Source organism: Chrysemys picta, chromosome 17 (genome assembly GCF_011386835.1).
Source record: "Chrysemys picta bellii isolate R12L10 chromosome 17, ASM1138683v2, whole genome shotgun sequence".
Lineage (NCBI taxonomy): Eukaryota > Metazoa > Chordata > Testudines > Emydidae > Chrysemys > Chrysemys picta.
This window is the reverse complement of record NC_088807.1, coordinates 23,355,405-23,368,494: the sequence shown is the minus strand read 5'-3', so window position 1 is coordinate 23,368,494 and position 13,090 is coordinate 23,355,405. Positions and strand designations below refer to the sequence as shown.

Here is a 13,090-nt window from a genome sequence, read left to right as displayed (position 1 = left end):
CTGGCATCCTCAAAGGCAGTTGGTAGTTCCCACTAAGTATCGGGTAAAGCTCTTGAGCTTAGCCCATGATCATCCCAGTGGCCATTCTGGGGTGAACAGAACCAAAGACCGGTTGGGGAAGTCCTTCCACTGGGAGGGAATGGGCAAGGACGTTGCTAATATTATGTCCAGTCTTGTGAGGTGTGCCAACGAGTGGGAAAGCCACAAGACCAGGTTAAAGCCCCTCTCCAGCCACTACCCATAATTGAGGTCCCATTTCAGCGAGTAGCTGTGGATATTCTGGGTCCTTTCCCAAAGAAGACCCCCAGAGGAAAGCAGTACGTACTGACTTTCCTGGATTTTGCTACCCGATGGCCGGAAGCAGTACCCTTAAGCAACACCAGGGCTAAAAGTGTGTGCCAGGCATTAGCAGACATTTTTGCCAGGGTAGGTTGGCCCTCCGACATCCTTACCGATTCAGGAACTAATTTCCTGCCAGGAACCATAAAAAACCTGTGGGAAGCTCATGGGGTGAATCACTTGGTTGCCACCTCTTACCACCATCAAACCAATGGCCTGGTAAAAAGGTTTAATGGAACTTTGGAGGCCATAATATGTAAATTCATAAATAAACACTCCAATAATCGGGACCTAGTGTTGCAGCAGTTGCTTTTTATAGGGTTACCATTTGTCCGGATTCCCCCGGACGTGTCCGGCTTTTTGAGCTAAAAATAGCATCCGGGGGGAATTTGTAAATGTCTGGACTTCCCCCCCATGCAGAGCGCTCGCGGCTGACAGGGCAGCCGGCCGGATGGTGCCATTTACATGGGGCTCCGACAGCCAGAGAGAGCTCCTCCTCCACTTCCCCCTCCAGCTGAGAGCACTCCCGCCCGCCCGCCCTCCCTGCATTCGCAGATCGGCTCCGGCAGTCTGGAGCTTCTCCCCCACTGCTGCCGGGAGAACGGCTCAGGCAGTTCCTGAGCAAGCTCACAGAGACGTTAGCCGAAGGCCAACGACAAGGGAGCCAGGGGGTCGGAGAAGGGGCAGGGAGGTTCTGGAGGGGGCAGTCAAGAGACAGGGGGGTCGGGAGTTCGGGAGGGGCTTTCTGGGGGTGTGGATAAGGTTTTGGGCAGTCAGGTTACAGGTAGGGGGTAGGGTGCTGGGGGGCATTTTGGGGGGTAGTTAGGGGACAAGGAGCAGGGAGGCTTAGGTAGGGGGTGGGGTTCTGGAGGGCAGTTAGGAGCAGGGGTCCCAGGAGGGGGCAGTCAGGGGACAAGGAGCGGGGGGGGGGGTTTGGGAGTTCTGGCGGGGGCTGTCAGGTGGCAGGGGTGGGGAGAGGGATTGGAGCAGTCAGGGGACAGGGAGCAGAGGGGTTTAGATGGGTCGGGAGTTTTGCGGGGGGCTGTCAGAGGGTGGGGAGTGGTTGGATGGGGCGTGGGAGTCCCAGGGGTCTGTCTGGGGGTGGGGGTGTGGATAAGGGTTGGGGCAATCAGGGTACAGGTAGGGGGTAGGGTCCTAGGGGGCCAGTTAGGATGCGGGGAGGGTCTCAGGAGGGGGCAGTCAGGGGACAAGAGGCAGGGAGGCTTAGGTAGGGGGTGGAGTCCTGGGGGGCAGTTAGGGGCAGGGGTCCCAGGAAGGGGCAGTCAGGGGACAAGGAGCGGGGGGGAGGGTTGGAGGTTCTGAGGGGGGCGGGAAGTGGGTGGGGCAGAGGCGGGGCTAGGGCAGGACAGGGGCGGGGCTCCTCCCGTCCTCTTTTTTGCTTGCTGAAATATGGTAACCCTACTTTTTACCTACAGGGCTGTACCACATCCCAGTTTAGCGTTTTCACCATTTGAACTTGTGTATGGCCGCAAGGTTAAGGGGCCATTACAGTTGGTGAAGCAGCAATGGGAGGGGTTTACGCCTTCTCCAAAAACTAACATTCTAGACTTTGTAAGCAACCTACAAAGCCCCCTCCGACACTCTTTAGCCCTTGCTAAAGAAAACCCTAAAGATGCTTAAAAAAAGCAAAAGGCCTGGTACAATAAACATTCCAGAAAACGGTCCTTCAAAGTAGGAGACCAAAGGAGGGGACAGAAGAGGTCGGTGGGTCCGGCTTGTTGGGTGTTGGGGGAGAGGGGAGCGGGGAAGGGGGAGGATGTGGGGAGGGAGGGGAGGGGGCAGAAGAGGTCGGTGGGTCCGGCTTGTGGGGTGTTGGGGGAGAGGGGAGCGGGGAAGGGGGAGGATGTGGGGAGGGAGGGGAGGGGGCAGAAGAGGTCGGTGGGTCCGGCTTGTGGGGTGTTGGGGGAGAGGGGAGCGGGGAAGGGGGAGGATGTGGGGAGGGAGGGGAGGGGGCAGAAGAGGTCGGTGGGGCCGGCGTGTGGGGTGTTGGGGGAGGGGGAAGCGGGGGAGGGGGAGGATGTGGGGGTGAGGGAAGGGGAGGGGGCAGAAGAGGTCGGTGGGGCCGGCGTGTGGGGTGTTGGGGGAGGGGGGGGCGGGGGAGGGGGAGGATGTGGGGGGGAGGGGAGGGGGCAGAAGAGGTCGGTGGGGTCGGTGTGTGGGGTGTTGGGGGAGTGGGTATCGGGGGAGGATGTGGGGGTGAGGGAAGGGGGCAGAAGTGGTCGGTGGGGCCGGCGTGTGGGGTGTTGGGGGAGGGGGAAGCGGGGGAGGGGGGAGGATGTGGGGGGGGGGAGGGGAGGGGGCAGAAGAGGTCGGTGGGGTCGGTGTGTGGGGTGTTGGGGGAGGGGGAAGCGGGGGAGGGGGAGGATGTGGGGGGGGGAGGGGAGGGGGCAGAAGAGGTCGGTGGGGCCGGCGTGTGGGGTGTTGGGGGAGGGGGAAGCGGGGGAGGGGGAGGATGTGGGGGGGGAGGGGAGGGGGCAGAAGAGGTCGGTGGGGCCGGCGTGTGGGGTGTTGGGGGAGGATTACGGGGGAGGGGTCAGGGGGGAGTCCCTGTGGTGGGGGGGAGGGGCGGGGGGGGTCGCTGGGGTAGTGGGGGGGCAGTCGGGTCTGAGGAGCCCCTTGAGTGGGGGGAGGGGCATTTTGGGGTCCCACTTCCTGTGACCCCTTCCCTATGGGATCATGTGGGGGGGTTCCCCCTCATTTACATAGCAGAAGGGACACGAAGTGGGCGGGGCTTGATTTGGCCCCGCCCCTTTCGGGGGTTTGGCACCACTTCCGGTTTGGTTGCCCAACATGGCGGCCTTCTGGGCGGCTACCACGGTCACTTCCGGTCTGGATGTCCCTGTGGTTCCCCCTATTGCGCCCTCCTCCTACGTCACGTCCGCCCTTCCTTCCCTCCCCGCCTGCGTCACTTCCGGCGCCGCGCCGCCCTTAATGGCGGCCCCGGGGCCGCCTTCACTTCCTGCCCGACCTGCGCTCACTTCCGCCCCTGGCCGCCGGAAGGGGAGACCCCGCGGCGTGCGCGAGGCGGAGCCTCTTTCCCGTGCGGCCGGCGAGCATGGCGGAGCTCAAGGTGCGCGCGGGGCCCGAACCCCTCCCCTGCCCGGGCCTCTGGGCCCCCCCGGGGCGGGTCACGTGGGGGGCGGACGTGGGGGGGGGCAAAGGGAACCCCAAAGGGGGGAGGGCCGTGGGGCAGGGGGGTGTATGGGGGGCAGGGCCATCGGGGTGTATGGAGCTGGGGGCCTGGGCCATGGGGCAGGGGGGTGTATGGGGTGGGAGGAGGCGCAGGGGAGCTCAGGGGGGGAGGGCCATGGGGGCTGTATGGGGTGGGAGGAGGGGAAGGGGAGCTGGGGGGATGGGGTGGGAAGAGGGGAAGGGGAACTCGGGGTTGGGACATGGGGCAGGTGGGTGTATGGGGTGGGAGGAGGGGCAGGGGAGCTCAGGGGGCTCGGCCATGTGGGCTCTATGGGGTGGGAAGAGGGGAAGGGGAACTCAGGGGTTGAGCCATAGGGCAGCTGGGTGTATGGGGTGGGAGGAGGAGCAGGGGAGCTCAGGGGATGAGGCCATGGGGCGGAGAGAAGATTGAGCTGGGGGCTGAAACCTGGGGTGTTGAGGGGATTGGGGGAGGGGCCATGGGGGCCGGGACGAGAAGATCGGGTTGGGCAGAAAGAAGGGGGGGGGGGGCTTAAGTGGAACCTCCTCTGTGTGGGAAGCGAGACCCCTATAGTGGTACGTCGAGCCCCCCAGTGGGATCCTAGTGGTGCTGGGGGGCAGGGTGCCAGCCCCCCCAAGTGGGGGGACCCCAGAGCTGGCCAGTGCTTCCCCAGCACGAGCACCCCCTGGTCACCCTATGAGGCAGGAGCTGGGACCCCCCCAAACCAATGACCTTCCCCCCCACTCACCCCTCTCCTCCTTCCCCCCCAGGTTCTGGTCATCGATGGACGCGGCCACCTTTTGGGGCGCCTTGCGGCCATGGTGGCCAAGCAGGTCCTGCTGGGTGAGTGTTGCTGGGGGGTGCCCCCCAAGCCTGGGAACCCCTCCCCCCGCCTGGGTCCTGCTCCAGTGGAGGGGGTCTGTGATGATGCTCTCGGTGTTCGAGTCTCACGACCGTGAGAACACCCCATCCATGCACTACCATCTGAGACTGCTCCCCAAGGGCCAGGACGCCTGGGTTCTCTCCCTGGCTCTGAGAGGGCAGTGGGGTCTAGCAGGATAGAGCGGGGGTTGGGAGCCAGGACTCCTGGGTTCTCTAGATCCATGCCGTTTGCTAAGGGTGGGTCTCCTGACCCTGCTATTAAACGCTCCTGTCTCCTCTGCCTCTCCTACCCCCGGCCTGAGTCCATGGCTACGGGCTCAGTTTTGTATCGCTTGCGTGGCAAGATCCCAGCTCAGCCGCTGACCCCCGGCAGCGCGTCTGGAGCTCGGCAGAGCCTGGAACCCCCCAAGTCGCTGTGCCGGGCTCCCCGATGGCCGTGGGGCCTCGTTAACGTCCTGCTCTGCCTTCCTCCCAGGGCGCAAGGTGGTGGTGGTGAGATGTGAGGGCATCAACATCTCCGGGAACTTCTACCGCAACAAACGTGAGTGCCTCCGCCGGGGCCGGGAGCCAGGACTCCTGGGTCCTTTTCTGATTCACCTTTTCCCTTGCAGCTTGGGTATTGGGCTGCCTACCACCAGCTCCTCCTCCATGTTGTCTGTTGCAGGCAGAGAGCTGTCCTCGGGAAGGGGGCAGTGCCCCACAGTATTATGGTAGTGTCGGGGGCTGTACAGACCCCCCCTCCAGCACTTGGGGTGCAGGACCTCCCTATGGTACCGAGCGCTGCAGAGATAGGCCCTGTCCTGACTGGCTCATGAGCTCTCTACCCCGAGGGTGGGAGGGGAAACCGAGGCCCAGGGAGGGGGCGTCCTCCCGCGAACTCGGTGGCAGAGCTGGGCTTGGGACCCAGGCGTCCGGGAGAATGGCTGACCCCGCCCCGCTCTCGTTCCAGTGAAGTACCTGGCCTTCCTCCGCAAACGCATGAACACCAACCCGTCCCGTGGGCCCTACCACTTCCGCGCCCCCAGCCGCATCTTCTGGCGCACGGTCCGAGGTAACGACCCACCCCCGCTTGGGCTGGGCTTCAAGGGGACGGGGGGGGGGGGAACAACCACAGCACAGGGGCCTGGGTACACCCATGATCCATCCCCTGTGGGGTAGAGAATAACCACAGTGCAGTGTGTCCCCGCCATGCCCCATGGAGTCTGGGGTGCTGAGACCCACAGCACAGGGCACCTGGGCAGCACCATGATCCATCCATCCGCTATGGGCCCTGGGGGGCAGAGAATACCCACAGCGCAGTGTGTCCCAGTCCCGCCCCTATGGAGCCTGGGGGGCACAGACCCACAGCGCAGGGCACCGGGGCCACACCATGATCCATCCATCCGCAATGGGCCCTGGGTGGGCAGAGAATACCCACAGTGCAGTGTGTCCCAGCCACGCCCCTATAGAGCCTGGGGGGGTGGAGACCCACAGCGCAATGTGTCCCAGCCACGCCCCTATGGAGCCTGGAGGACAGAGACCCACAGCGCAGTGTGTCATGGCCGCAGCCCCGCTCCCAGCAGCTGGTCTCCTCTCCTTGCAGGGATGCTGCCCCACAAGACCAAGCGAGGCCAGGCCGCCCTGGAGAGACTGAAGGTCTTTGATGGGATTCCGCCCCCGTACGACAAGGTAACGGTGCCCCCCGGGGGCCGCGGGGGGGATGCTGGGGCCCCGTGTCCATGATGTTCCATCTACCTACATTGTTTGATGCTGGATGAGAAAAATGTTGACCCTGAGACACGCCAGACACGCCTCTCTGCCCTCCACCCCGTCTCCTTCGTACCTGTAACCCTCTCCTCTCCCCCCACGCAGAGGAAACGGATGGTGGTACCCGCTGCTCTGAAGGTCGTACGTCTGAAGCCGACGCGCAAGGTACGTCCCTCCCAGAGCCCCTGTTCCGCCCGGGAGTAGGGGCGGATGGTTGAACCTCATCGAAGGCAGCACTGTCATGAGGCAGGTAGTTCCACTGCCTGTCAGAACAAAGGACTTGTCAAAGGCAAAACTCAGGGGGAGTCATTAACCCATGGGACTACTTGCCACATGATACCAGAGCAAATGCCGAGGCAATAAATTCATTTGCCAATGGTATTAACTTGGGGAACTGGCGGCCACATAATATTGGAGACCAGCCATTCACCAGATGTAATCGGTGTGGTGTTAACCTATGGGACTACTTGCCACATGATTCCTTGGTCTTTGATATCACGTGGCAGCTAGCGGCCAGTCATGGAACAGCCTTGTTCATGCAGGTGTCATCTGTCTAGTGGTGCCATGCCTAGCCAGCACCTGTGCCCTACCCTGTGCTGGGAGCTGGCACCTCGGGCGGTCGGTGATGATGCTAACTCACTTCTCTTCGAGTCTCACGACCATGAGACAACATCCTACATGCACTACCATCTGAGACCACCTGGGGGCACTGCACGACCTGGCTTAGTTGGGATCCTGCAGGAAGGGGGCTGGTGGGTTAGAGCAGGGTGCGGGGGCTGGGAATCAGGACTCCTGGGTTCTCTCCTGACCCGTCTCTTCCCTGCCCCCTGCAGTTCGCCTTCCTGGGGCGCCTGGCCCATGAGGTTGGCTGGAAGTACCAAGCCATCACCTCGACCCTGGAGGAGAAACGCAAGGAGAAGGCCAAGCTGCATTACAACAAGAAGAAGAAGCTGATGGTGAGTGTCCCTGGGGGTCATCGGGCCTCACAGTCCCCCTTTGAGAGGAGCTGCATCTAAGCACTGGGGGAGAGGGGTCCCCATGTAGCCAGCCCCAATGCCCCCACCCCAGAGGTGCCGCATTCCAGCGCCGGGTCCCCGTATCCCCCCCGCAGGGGGATGGGCTCGTTTCCTGGGGGCTCCCCCGAATCTTGGTCTGATTCCTCCTCCCGGGGCATCTCTTCCAGAAACTGCAGAAGCAGGCGGAGAAGAACGTGGAAGGCAAGATCGCGAGGTACACCGACGTGCTGAAGCAGTACGGGATCTTGGTCTGAGCCTTGAACCTCAATAAAACCAGCCCCTCCACTTCCACCCAGCCCCTCTGTGCGTCTCTCGCAGGGCCCAGCTCCGGCTACCAGGCCTGGGCCTCCGGGGCTTGGCCAGGCCGGTCGGGCCGATGAAATCCCCTCAGCTCCTGTCCTGTGTGGCACATGGCAGAGAACTGACCCGCGGCTTCGCGCCCCTCCCAGAACGGCCCTGGGCCGGGCCGGGAGCCGGAAAATCCGCCGCGCGGGAGCCGACAGTGGCTCCCCGGCACTGTTAAAAATTCGGGCCTGGCTCTGGCTTCCACTTGCTGACCCTTTCGGTGCCGGTGTTTTCTCCCCTTCTATCGTTACCCAGCTCCCCTCTCCGCTCTTCTGTCAGTTGCTCTGTTTTGCGTGGGGGCCGCGTCTGGGGGGCATTTCACCGAGGGCTACCCGAATTCCCGTCGCCCACCCCGTCCCGCAGCAGCCCGGGTCACTGGGTTTTAGAACGCTGCGCGGGCGTCTTCAAGGCCCTCTCCCCTGTGGGGCCTTCACTCCACTGCGCTGGCCGCTTCCCCCGAGGAGAAATGCGTTGAGCTCTTTGCGGGGCTCCCTGGCACCCCCCAAACCGCAGCCGAACCCCTTGGGGGCCTGTGGTTCCCCACCTCTCGCCAGCAGCGTGCTAAGGACGCGGCTGCTAATCCAGTGGCTCTGGGCCGCTTCTCTTCGTAAATCCTCACGGGGGAAGGGGAGTCTCGGCCCCTTGGCAGCCCCAGGAGGTCAGATCTGCCGGCAGTTCTGTTTGCCTGGGACAGAGATTCCATCCCACCCCTGGGGGAGCAGCTCCAAGGGTTAATTCTCTCTTCTCCCCCCCCCCCCCCCCCCCATGCTTTGTTTCCACTGTGAATTTCTCTCGCCTTGCTTGGGGGAGCTGGTAGCCAGGGGTTTTGACCCTTTTTTCATGGGTGGATCCCTAAAAGATTTCAAATGCAGGACCAGCCCCCCTCTGGAAATCTCAGGCCTAGTCTATGCCCCCCCCCCCCACCCCCGGAGAGGGAAAAGCACTGCGGGAAGCCTGTTATCAAACCGCCAAGAGCCGGGGATCAAGTCCCCCCCCATCCGCATCTCTGGGCTCAGCTTCTGATCCTCGAATCGTCCTCGGGGCTCTTCTGGGGCCCCTCTGCGATTTATCCACCCCCTTGAGCGGTGAACACTGGCTGTGGGGGGGGGGGGGAATCCCGCAGCATCGCCCCGGGGCCAGGCCCAGAGCTCCCACAACCCCTCTGCTCCGACTGGCCGAGTCTGTTAGCCCTTCGGCTGGGGGGGGGGGGGGGGGGATAGGGGGGAAGGCTCGGGAGCGGCCGATTCTCCACCGTGCCGCCCCCTTTCAATCGCTGCGTCCCCCAGCGCCTGGAGCCTGGCCTGGGTTTGGTCACCCCAGAGCTAGGCTGGGGGTTAGAGGCAGGTTTCTCCCTCCCCCCCCCTTTTTTTGCGGTAGTGCCTCTGCCCTGCTCCGCCCCCAGCCTGGGGGCGTTGGGATTTAGGTGGGGCCCCGGGTACGGAGAGGGGGAGTCCCTCAGGGACCCTCGTGCCCCCAAGTCTCAGCCGCAGGCTTCTAAGAATCGACTTAAGAAGGAGGCTGGGGGGGGGGGGAGCATTGCCCCTGCTGGCGGGGTGCAGGTATGACAACAGCCTGAAATTAGAGGGTGTCTCTCTCCCCCCCCCCCTTTCCTCTGGGAGTAGCTCCACCCACAAGGGGCAGGGGGCTGTACCTTGCTCTGAAGGCAGTGGGTGTTTGCCCAAAAGAGGGTGCCCTGATCTCAGCTGGGGGCTCCCCCTAATTGGTGGGGGGTTGCTTGGATGGTGCTGTGGAGAGGGCTCTCAGGGTGTGTTTTCTGGGGAAGGACCCAGGCGTCCTGCGCCCACCCACCCCCCAGCTCTGTCCCACAAGGAGTCACACGGCAGCTGGGCAGGGTCCTGTTTATTGCAGCCTCTGCATTGATGCCGGGGCGGGTCCCCTGGCAGACACCCGCTCAGCTCTGCCGGTCCGCGGTGAAGGTCACCCCAAGCTGCCGTCGCACCTCGTCCACAATGGAGGCCACCAGCTCGCTCTCGGCCAGGCTCATGATGGGGCTCTCCTTCAGGCCTGCGGGGAGAGAGCCCGGGGCTGTGAGCTTCCCCCAGGCAGTGCCCCAACCAGGGCTGAGCAAGCTGCTGGCTGCTACTGCTAGACATGTGGAGAGACCCTGGAGCTTGGGCTCTCTGCTCTAACCACTAGCCCCCACTCCACTCCCAGTGCCAGGGAGAGAACCCAAGAGTCCTGGCCCCCAGGCCCCCCCTGCTCTAACCACTAGCCCCCACTCCCCTCCCAGAGCCAGGGAGAGAACCCAGGAGTCCTGGCTCCCAGCCACCCCTGCTCTAACCACTAGCCCCCACTCCCCTCCCAGAGCCAGGGAGAGAACCCAGGAGTCCTGGCCCCCAGCCCCCCCCTGCTCTAACCACTAGCCCCCACTCCCCTCCCAGAGCCAGGGAGAGAACCCAGGAGTCCTGGCCCCCAGCCCCCCCTGCTCTAATCACTAGCCCCCACTCCTCTCAGCGCCAAGGAGAGAACCTAGGAATCCTGGCTCCCGGCCCTTACCTTGCAGCAGACACTGGCGCACGTGCTGGGCCTCGTAGCGCAGGCCAGTGCCGTTGGAGAAGTTGAGGGGCTGAGCGGGGGGCGGCAGGGGGCACTCGTGGCGCTGGTTGTTCACAATCAGGGTGGTAGGGGCGTACCAGGGGGCGGGGACCTAGGAGGGTGCAGGCAAGAAAAGGTTAATAATGCCCCCCCCCCCGTTAGGATATGACCCAGCTGCCCCCACTCCTCACACACATTGTTCCCAGAGGCAGGGGAGAACCCAGGTGTCCTGGCTCCCAGCCCCCTCTGCTCTAACCACTAGACCCCACTCCCCTCCCAGAGCCAGGCAGAGAACCCAGGAGTCCTGGTTCCTGGCCAGTTTTTCTGGGCTTTTCTTCCCCTTGGGCTGCCCTCTCTGTGCCCTCCTTCCCCGCCCCCCCACCTCGATGGAGCCCTTGGTGCCGCAGATCCGGGCCTCGTTGGGGAGCTCGATGCGCATGGTGCAGGACAGCACGGCCTGGCGCTTGCCCGCGTAGTTCAGGATCACTGAGGTGGTTTCATCCACACCTGGGAAATGGAAACAGCAGCACCTCAGTCCTGCCCCGCTGGTGCCCCTCAGTCCTGCCCCGCTGGTGCCCCTCAGTCCTAACCCGCACCCCCCACACACTGCCAGTGCCCCTGAGTCCTGCCCCCTACCCCGCTGGTAGCCCTCACGCCCAACCTGCAGCTCCCCCGCCCTGCCGGTGCCCCTCACTCCACCCCGGTACCAGAGGACTGGAGGAAGCCCGAGGCGACGATGGACTCCGGCCGCTCCCCCCCAAAGACCATGCTGGCGAACTGCACGCAGTAGCAGCCGATGTCCAGAATGGCGCCGCCCCCCAACTTCTTCTCCACCAGCCGGGGGATGTTCTCCATGGGGTGCCCCACGCTCACTGAGATCAGCGTCACCTCGCCCAGCGCCCCCTGGGTGAGCAGCCGCCGGATCTGCTCCGAGATGGGGAAGAAGCGGGTCCAGAAGGCCTGGGGGGGGCAGGGGCAGAATCAGGGCTCAGCGCTAGAGGGCTCAGGGCTGCAGGAGTGGGGGTCCCAGCAGGGAGTGCTGGGGAGCGGGGTGGGGGCTCAGCAGGGGGCGCTGGGCTGCAGGGAGCGAGGGGGGTCCCAGCAGGGGGTGCTGGCCCCACGGCAATGCGGGAGGCGCTGTGCCAGAGACGGATCAGGGGTGACTCTACCGCTCCCTCAGCACCCGTGACCTGGGGTTGGGTCCCCTCGGGGCTGCCTCACGGGTGGGGCCGGCTGCAGCCTGTCGGGGCCTGTCCCCCAGCAGTTCCCCTGGGATCGTCACGCGGGGCCTTCCCAGCGCCCGCCTCCCACCTGGGCATGCCACGCCGGGCGCGCCCCTGGCCAGGGGATCCCTGCGCCTTTCCCAGCGCTCAGACATTGCCCAGCTGGGGGGACGCGGGTGAAGGATTAAGGGACGTCCCGTCTGCGGAGGGTTCAGCCCATGTCTCTGTGCGCCCTCGGTGTTGCCCCCTAGGGGGCGCTGGACTGTGGGGGGCTTGGCTGGGGGTGCTGGGCTGCAGGGGGATACGGGGGGGCCCAACAGGGGGCGCTCTCCGCGGTGCTCAGGCCTGGCCCCGATGCCCCAGGGTGGTGCTAGGGGGCCCGGGGCTCTAGGGGGTCACTCACCTCCATCAGGAAGACCCCATGGCTCCGGGCCAGCTGCGCCAGCTCCCTCACCTCCGCCGCGTTCATCCCCAGGGGCTTCTCCAGCAGCACGGGCTTCCCGGCCCCCAGGAAAAGCCGCCCCACGGGCAGGTGCTCAGGGTGTATGACCCCCACGTAGACCACATCTGCCACGGGAGGTGGAAATGGGGGTGGAACCCAGGGGTCCTGGCTCCCAGCCCTCCCCCACCAGCTCTAACCATTGGACCCCACTCCCCTCCCAGAGCCAGGGAAAGAACACAGGTGTCCTGGCTCGAGGCCGCCCCTCGTGCTGCAATTCACCCCTCCCAAGTCAGTCCCCACATTTGGGGGTCTCAGCCTGCCCCAAAGGTATCCCTGGACACACACACTGTCCCCAGAGGAGAAAGGCCCCATGCCCCATTCCCTGCCCCCCTGAGCCAGCCAGTCCCTGTCCTGGGGCCGGGTGGGAGCCGGCATCCACTAGAGAGGACAGGCTCCATGTCCTGCTCCACAGGGGTTCTCTCTGGGTCGGGTCCCATGGGGGTCCCCGGGGGGCTCACCCACGTCGGGGTCCCGCGCCAGCTCCTCGTAGCTCCCGTACGCTCGGGGGATCCCGTGTTTCTGGGCGTATTCCTGAGCCCGGGAGAGATCACGCGCAGCGATGGCCACAGCCTGGGTTAAAGGGATAAAGGGCAGGTGAGGCAACCAGGACCCCCCCAGAACCAACCCCCCCTCCCACTCAGCGAGCACTGAGCCAAGAACCCAGGAGTCCTGGCTCCCAGCCCCCCCTGCTCTCACCACCAGACCCACACTCCCCTCCCAGAGCCAGGGATGGAACCCAGGCGTCCTGCAGCCTTTCCCCCACCTGATGCTCCGTGGCCGGGAGGGTCTTCAGGGCCACCAGGAAGTCATGGCTGATCCTGCCGGCGGAGCAGATGCCCCAGCGGGTGGCCATGGTCCTGGGGGGGCTGCGCTGCGGGAGGGTCCTGGCTCCTGGGGGACGCGGGGGGCAGCAGCGTCTCTCCTGCTCCAGGTTGGGCTGGTGCACGGTGGAGCCGGCTGAGCAGCTGCCCGGGCGCGGGGGCGGGATGGGGTGGGGCGGCCCGAGGCAGAGTGGCACAGCCTACGTCACTGCGCATGGGGCGGGTTCGACGGGGGGTGGGGTGGCGGGGGAGAATCATCCCCTCCCTCCCTCCAGGGCACAGATAGGGGGGCATGGGAGGCGGGGGGGGGGGGAGATTTCTGCTCGTCTCTTTCTCTTTCACTGCCCCCAGCCCACCAGGATTGGGGGAGTGGGTGAAGGAATAGGGGTCACGGGTGGGTGAGCAAAGGGAGGTGGGGTGGGGAGGCCCTGGGGTTGAGGGGGAGGGAGAAGAGGACGGGGGGGGCTCATCGGGGTGGGGGGTTATGG

At 64.8% G+C, this 13,090-nt stretch overlaps 3 protein-coding genes and 3 non-coding genes across 6 annotated transcripts in view; 5 read left to right on the top strand and 1 right to left on the bottom strand.

The window, feature by feature from the left end:
* Positions 1-13,090, top strand: part of LOC101949384 (nucleobindin-1) — a 137,129-nt gene that overhangs the window by 98,739 nt on the left and 25,300 nt on the right. The gene's annotated exons all lie outside the window — the stretch shown is intronic.
* Positions 3,308-7,446, top strand: RPL13A (ribosomal protein L13a). Its single transcript, XM_065570849.1, has 8 exons — positions 3,308-3,430; positions 4,282-4,354; positions 4,869-4,934; positions 5,343-5,444; positions 5,976-6,061; positions 6,245-6,304; positions 6,973-7,095; positions 7,323-7,446. The coding sequence occupies exons 1-8, from the start codon at positions 3,416-3,418 to the stop codon at positions 7,407-7,409; spliced, it is 612 nt and encodes a 203-aa protein (XP_065426921.1). The 5' UTR covers positions 3,308-3,415; the 3' UTR covers positions 7,410-7,446.
* LOC112060922 (small nucleolar RNA Z195/SNORD33/SNORD32 family) lies at positions 4,426-4,505 on the top strand. Its single transcript, XR_002890023.1, has one exon. It is a non-coding gene; the product is annotated as a small nucleolar RNA Z195/SNORD33/SNORD32 family (small nucleolar RNA).
* Positions 6,105-6,174, top strand: LOC112060923 (small nucleolar RNA SNORD34). Its single transcript, XR_002890024.1, has one exon. It is a non-coding gene; the product is annotated as a small nucleolar RNA SNORD34 (small nucleolar RNA).
* On the top strand, positions 6,755-6,839 carry LOC112060921 (small nucleolar RNA Z195/SNORD33/SNORD32 family). The gene has a single exon (XR_002890022.1). It is a non-coding gene; the product is annotated as a small nucleolar RNA Z195/SNORD33/SNORD32 family (small nucleolar RNA).
* Positions 9,346-12,747, bottom strand: LOC101952305 (trans-1,2-dihydrobenzene-1,2-diol dehydrogenase-like). Its single transcript, XM_005312823.4, has 7 exons — positions 12,545-12,747; positions 12,240-12,351; positions 11,683-11,846; positions 10,764-11,016; positions 10,439-10,563; positions 10,018-10,168; positions 9,346-9,525 (listed from the first exon to the last, which is right to left on the bottom strand). The coding sequence occupies exons 1-7, from the start codon at positions 12,632-12,634 to the stop codon at positions 9,413-9,415; spliced, it is 1,008 nt and encodes a 335-aa protein (XP_005312880.2). The 5' UTR covers positions 12,635-12,747; the 3' UTR covers positions 9,346-9,412.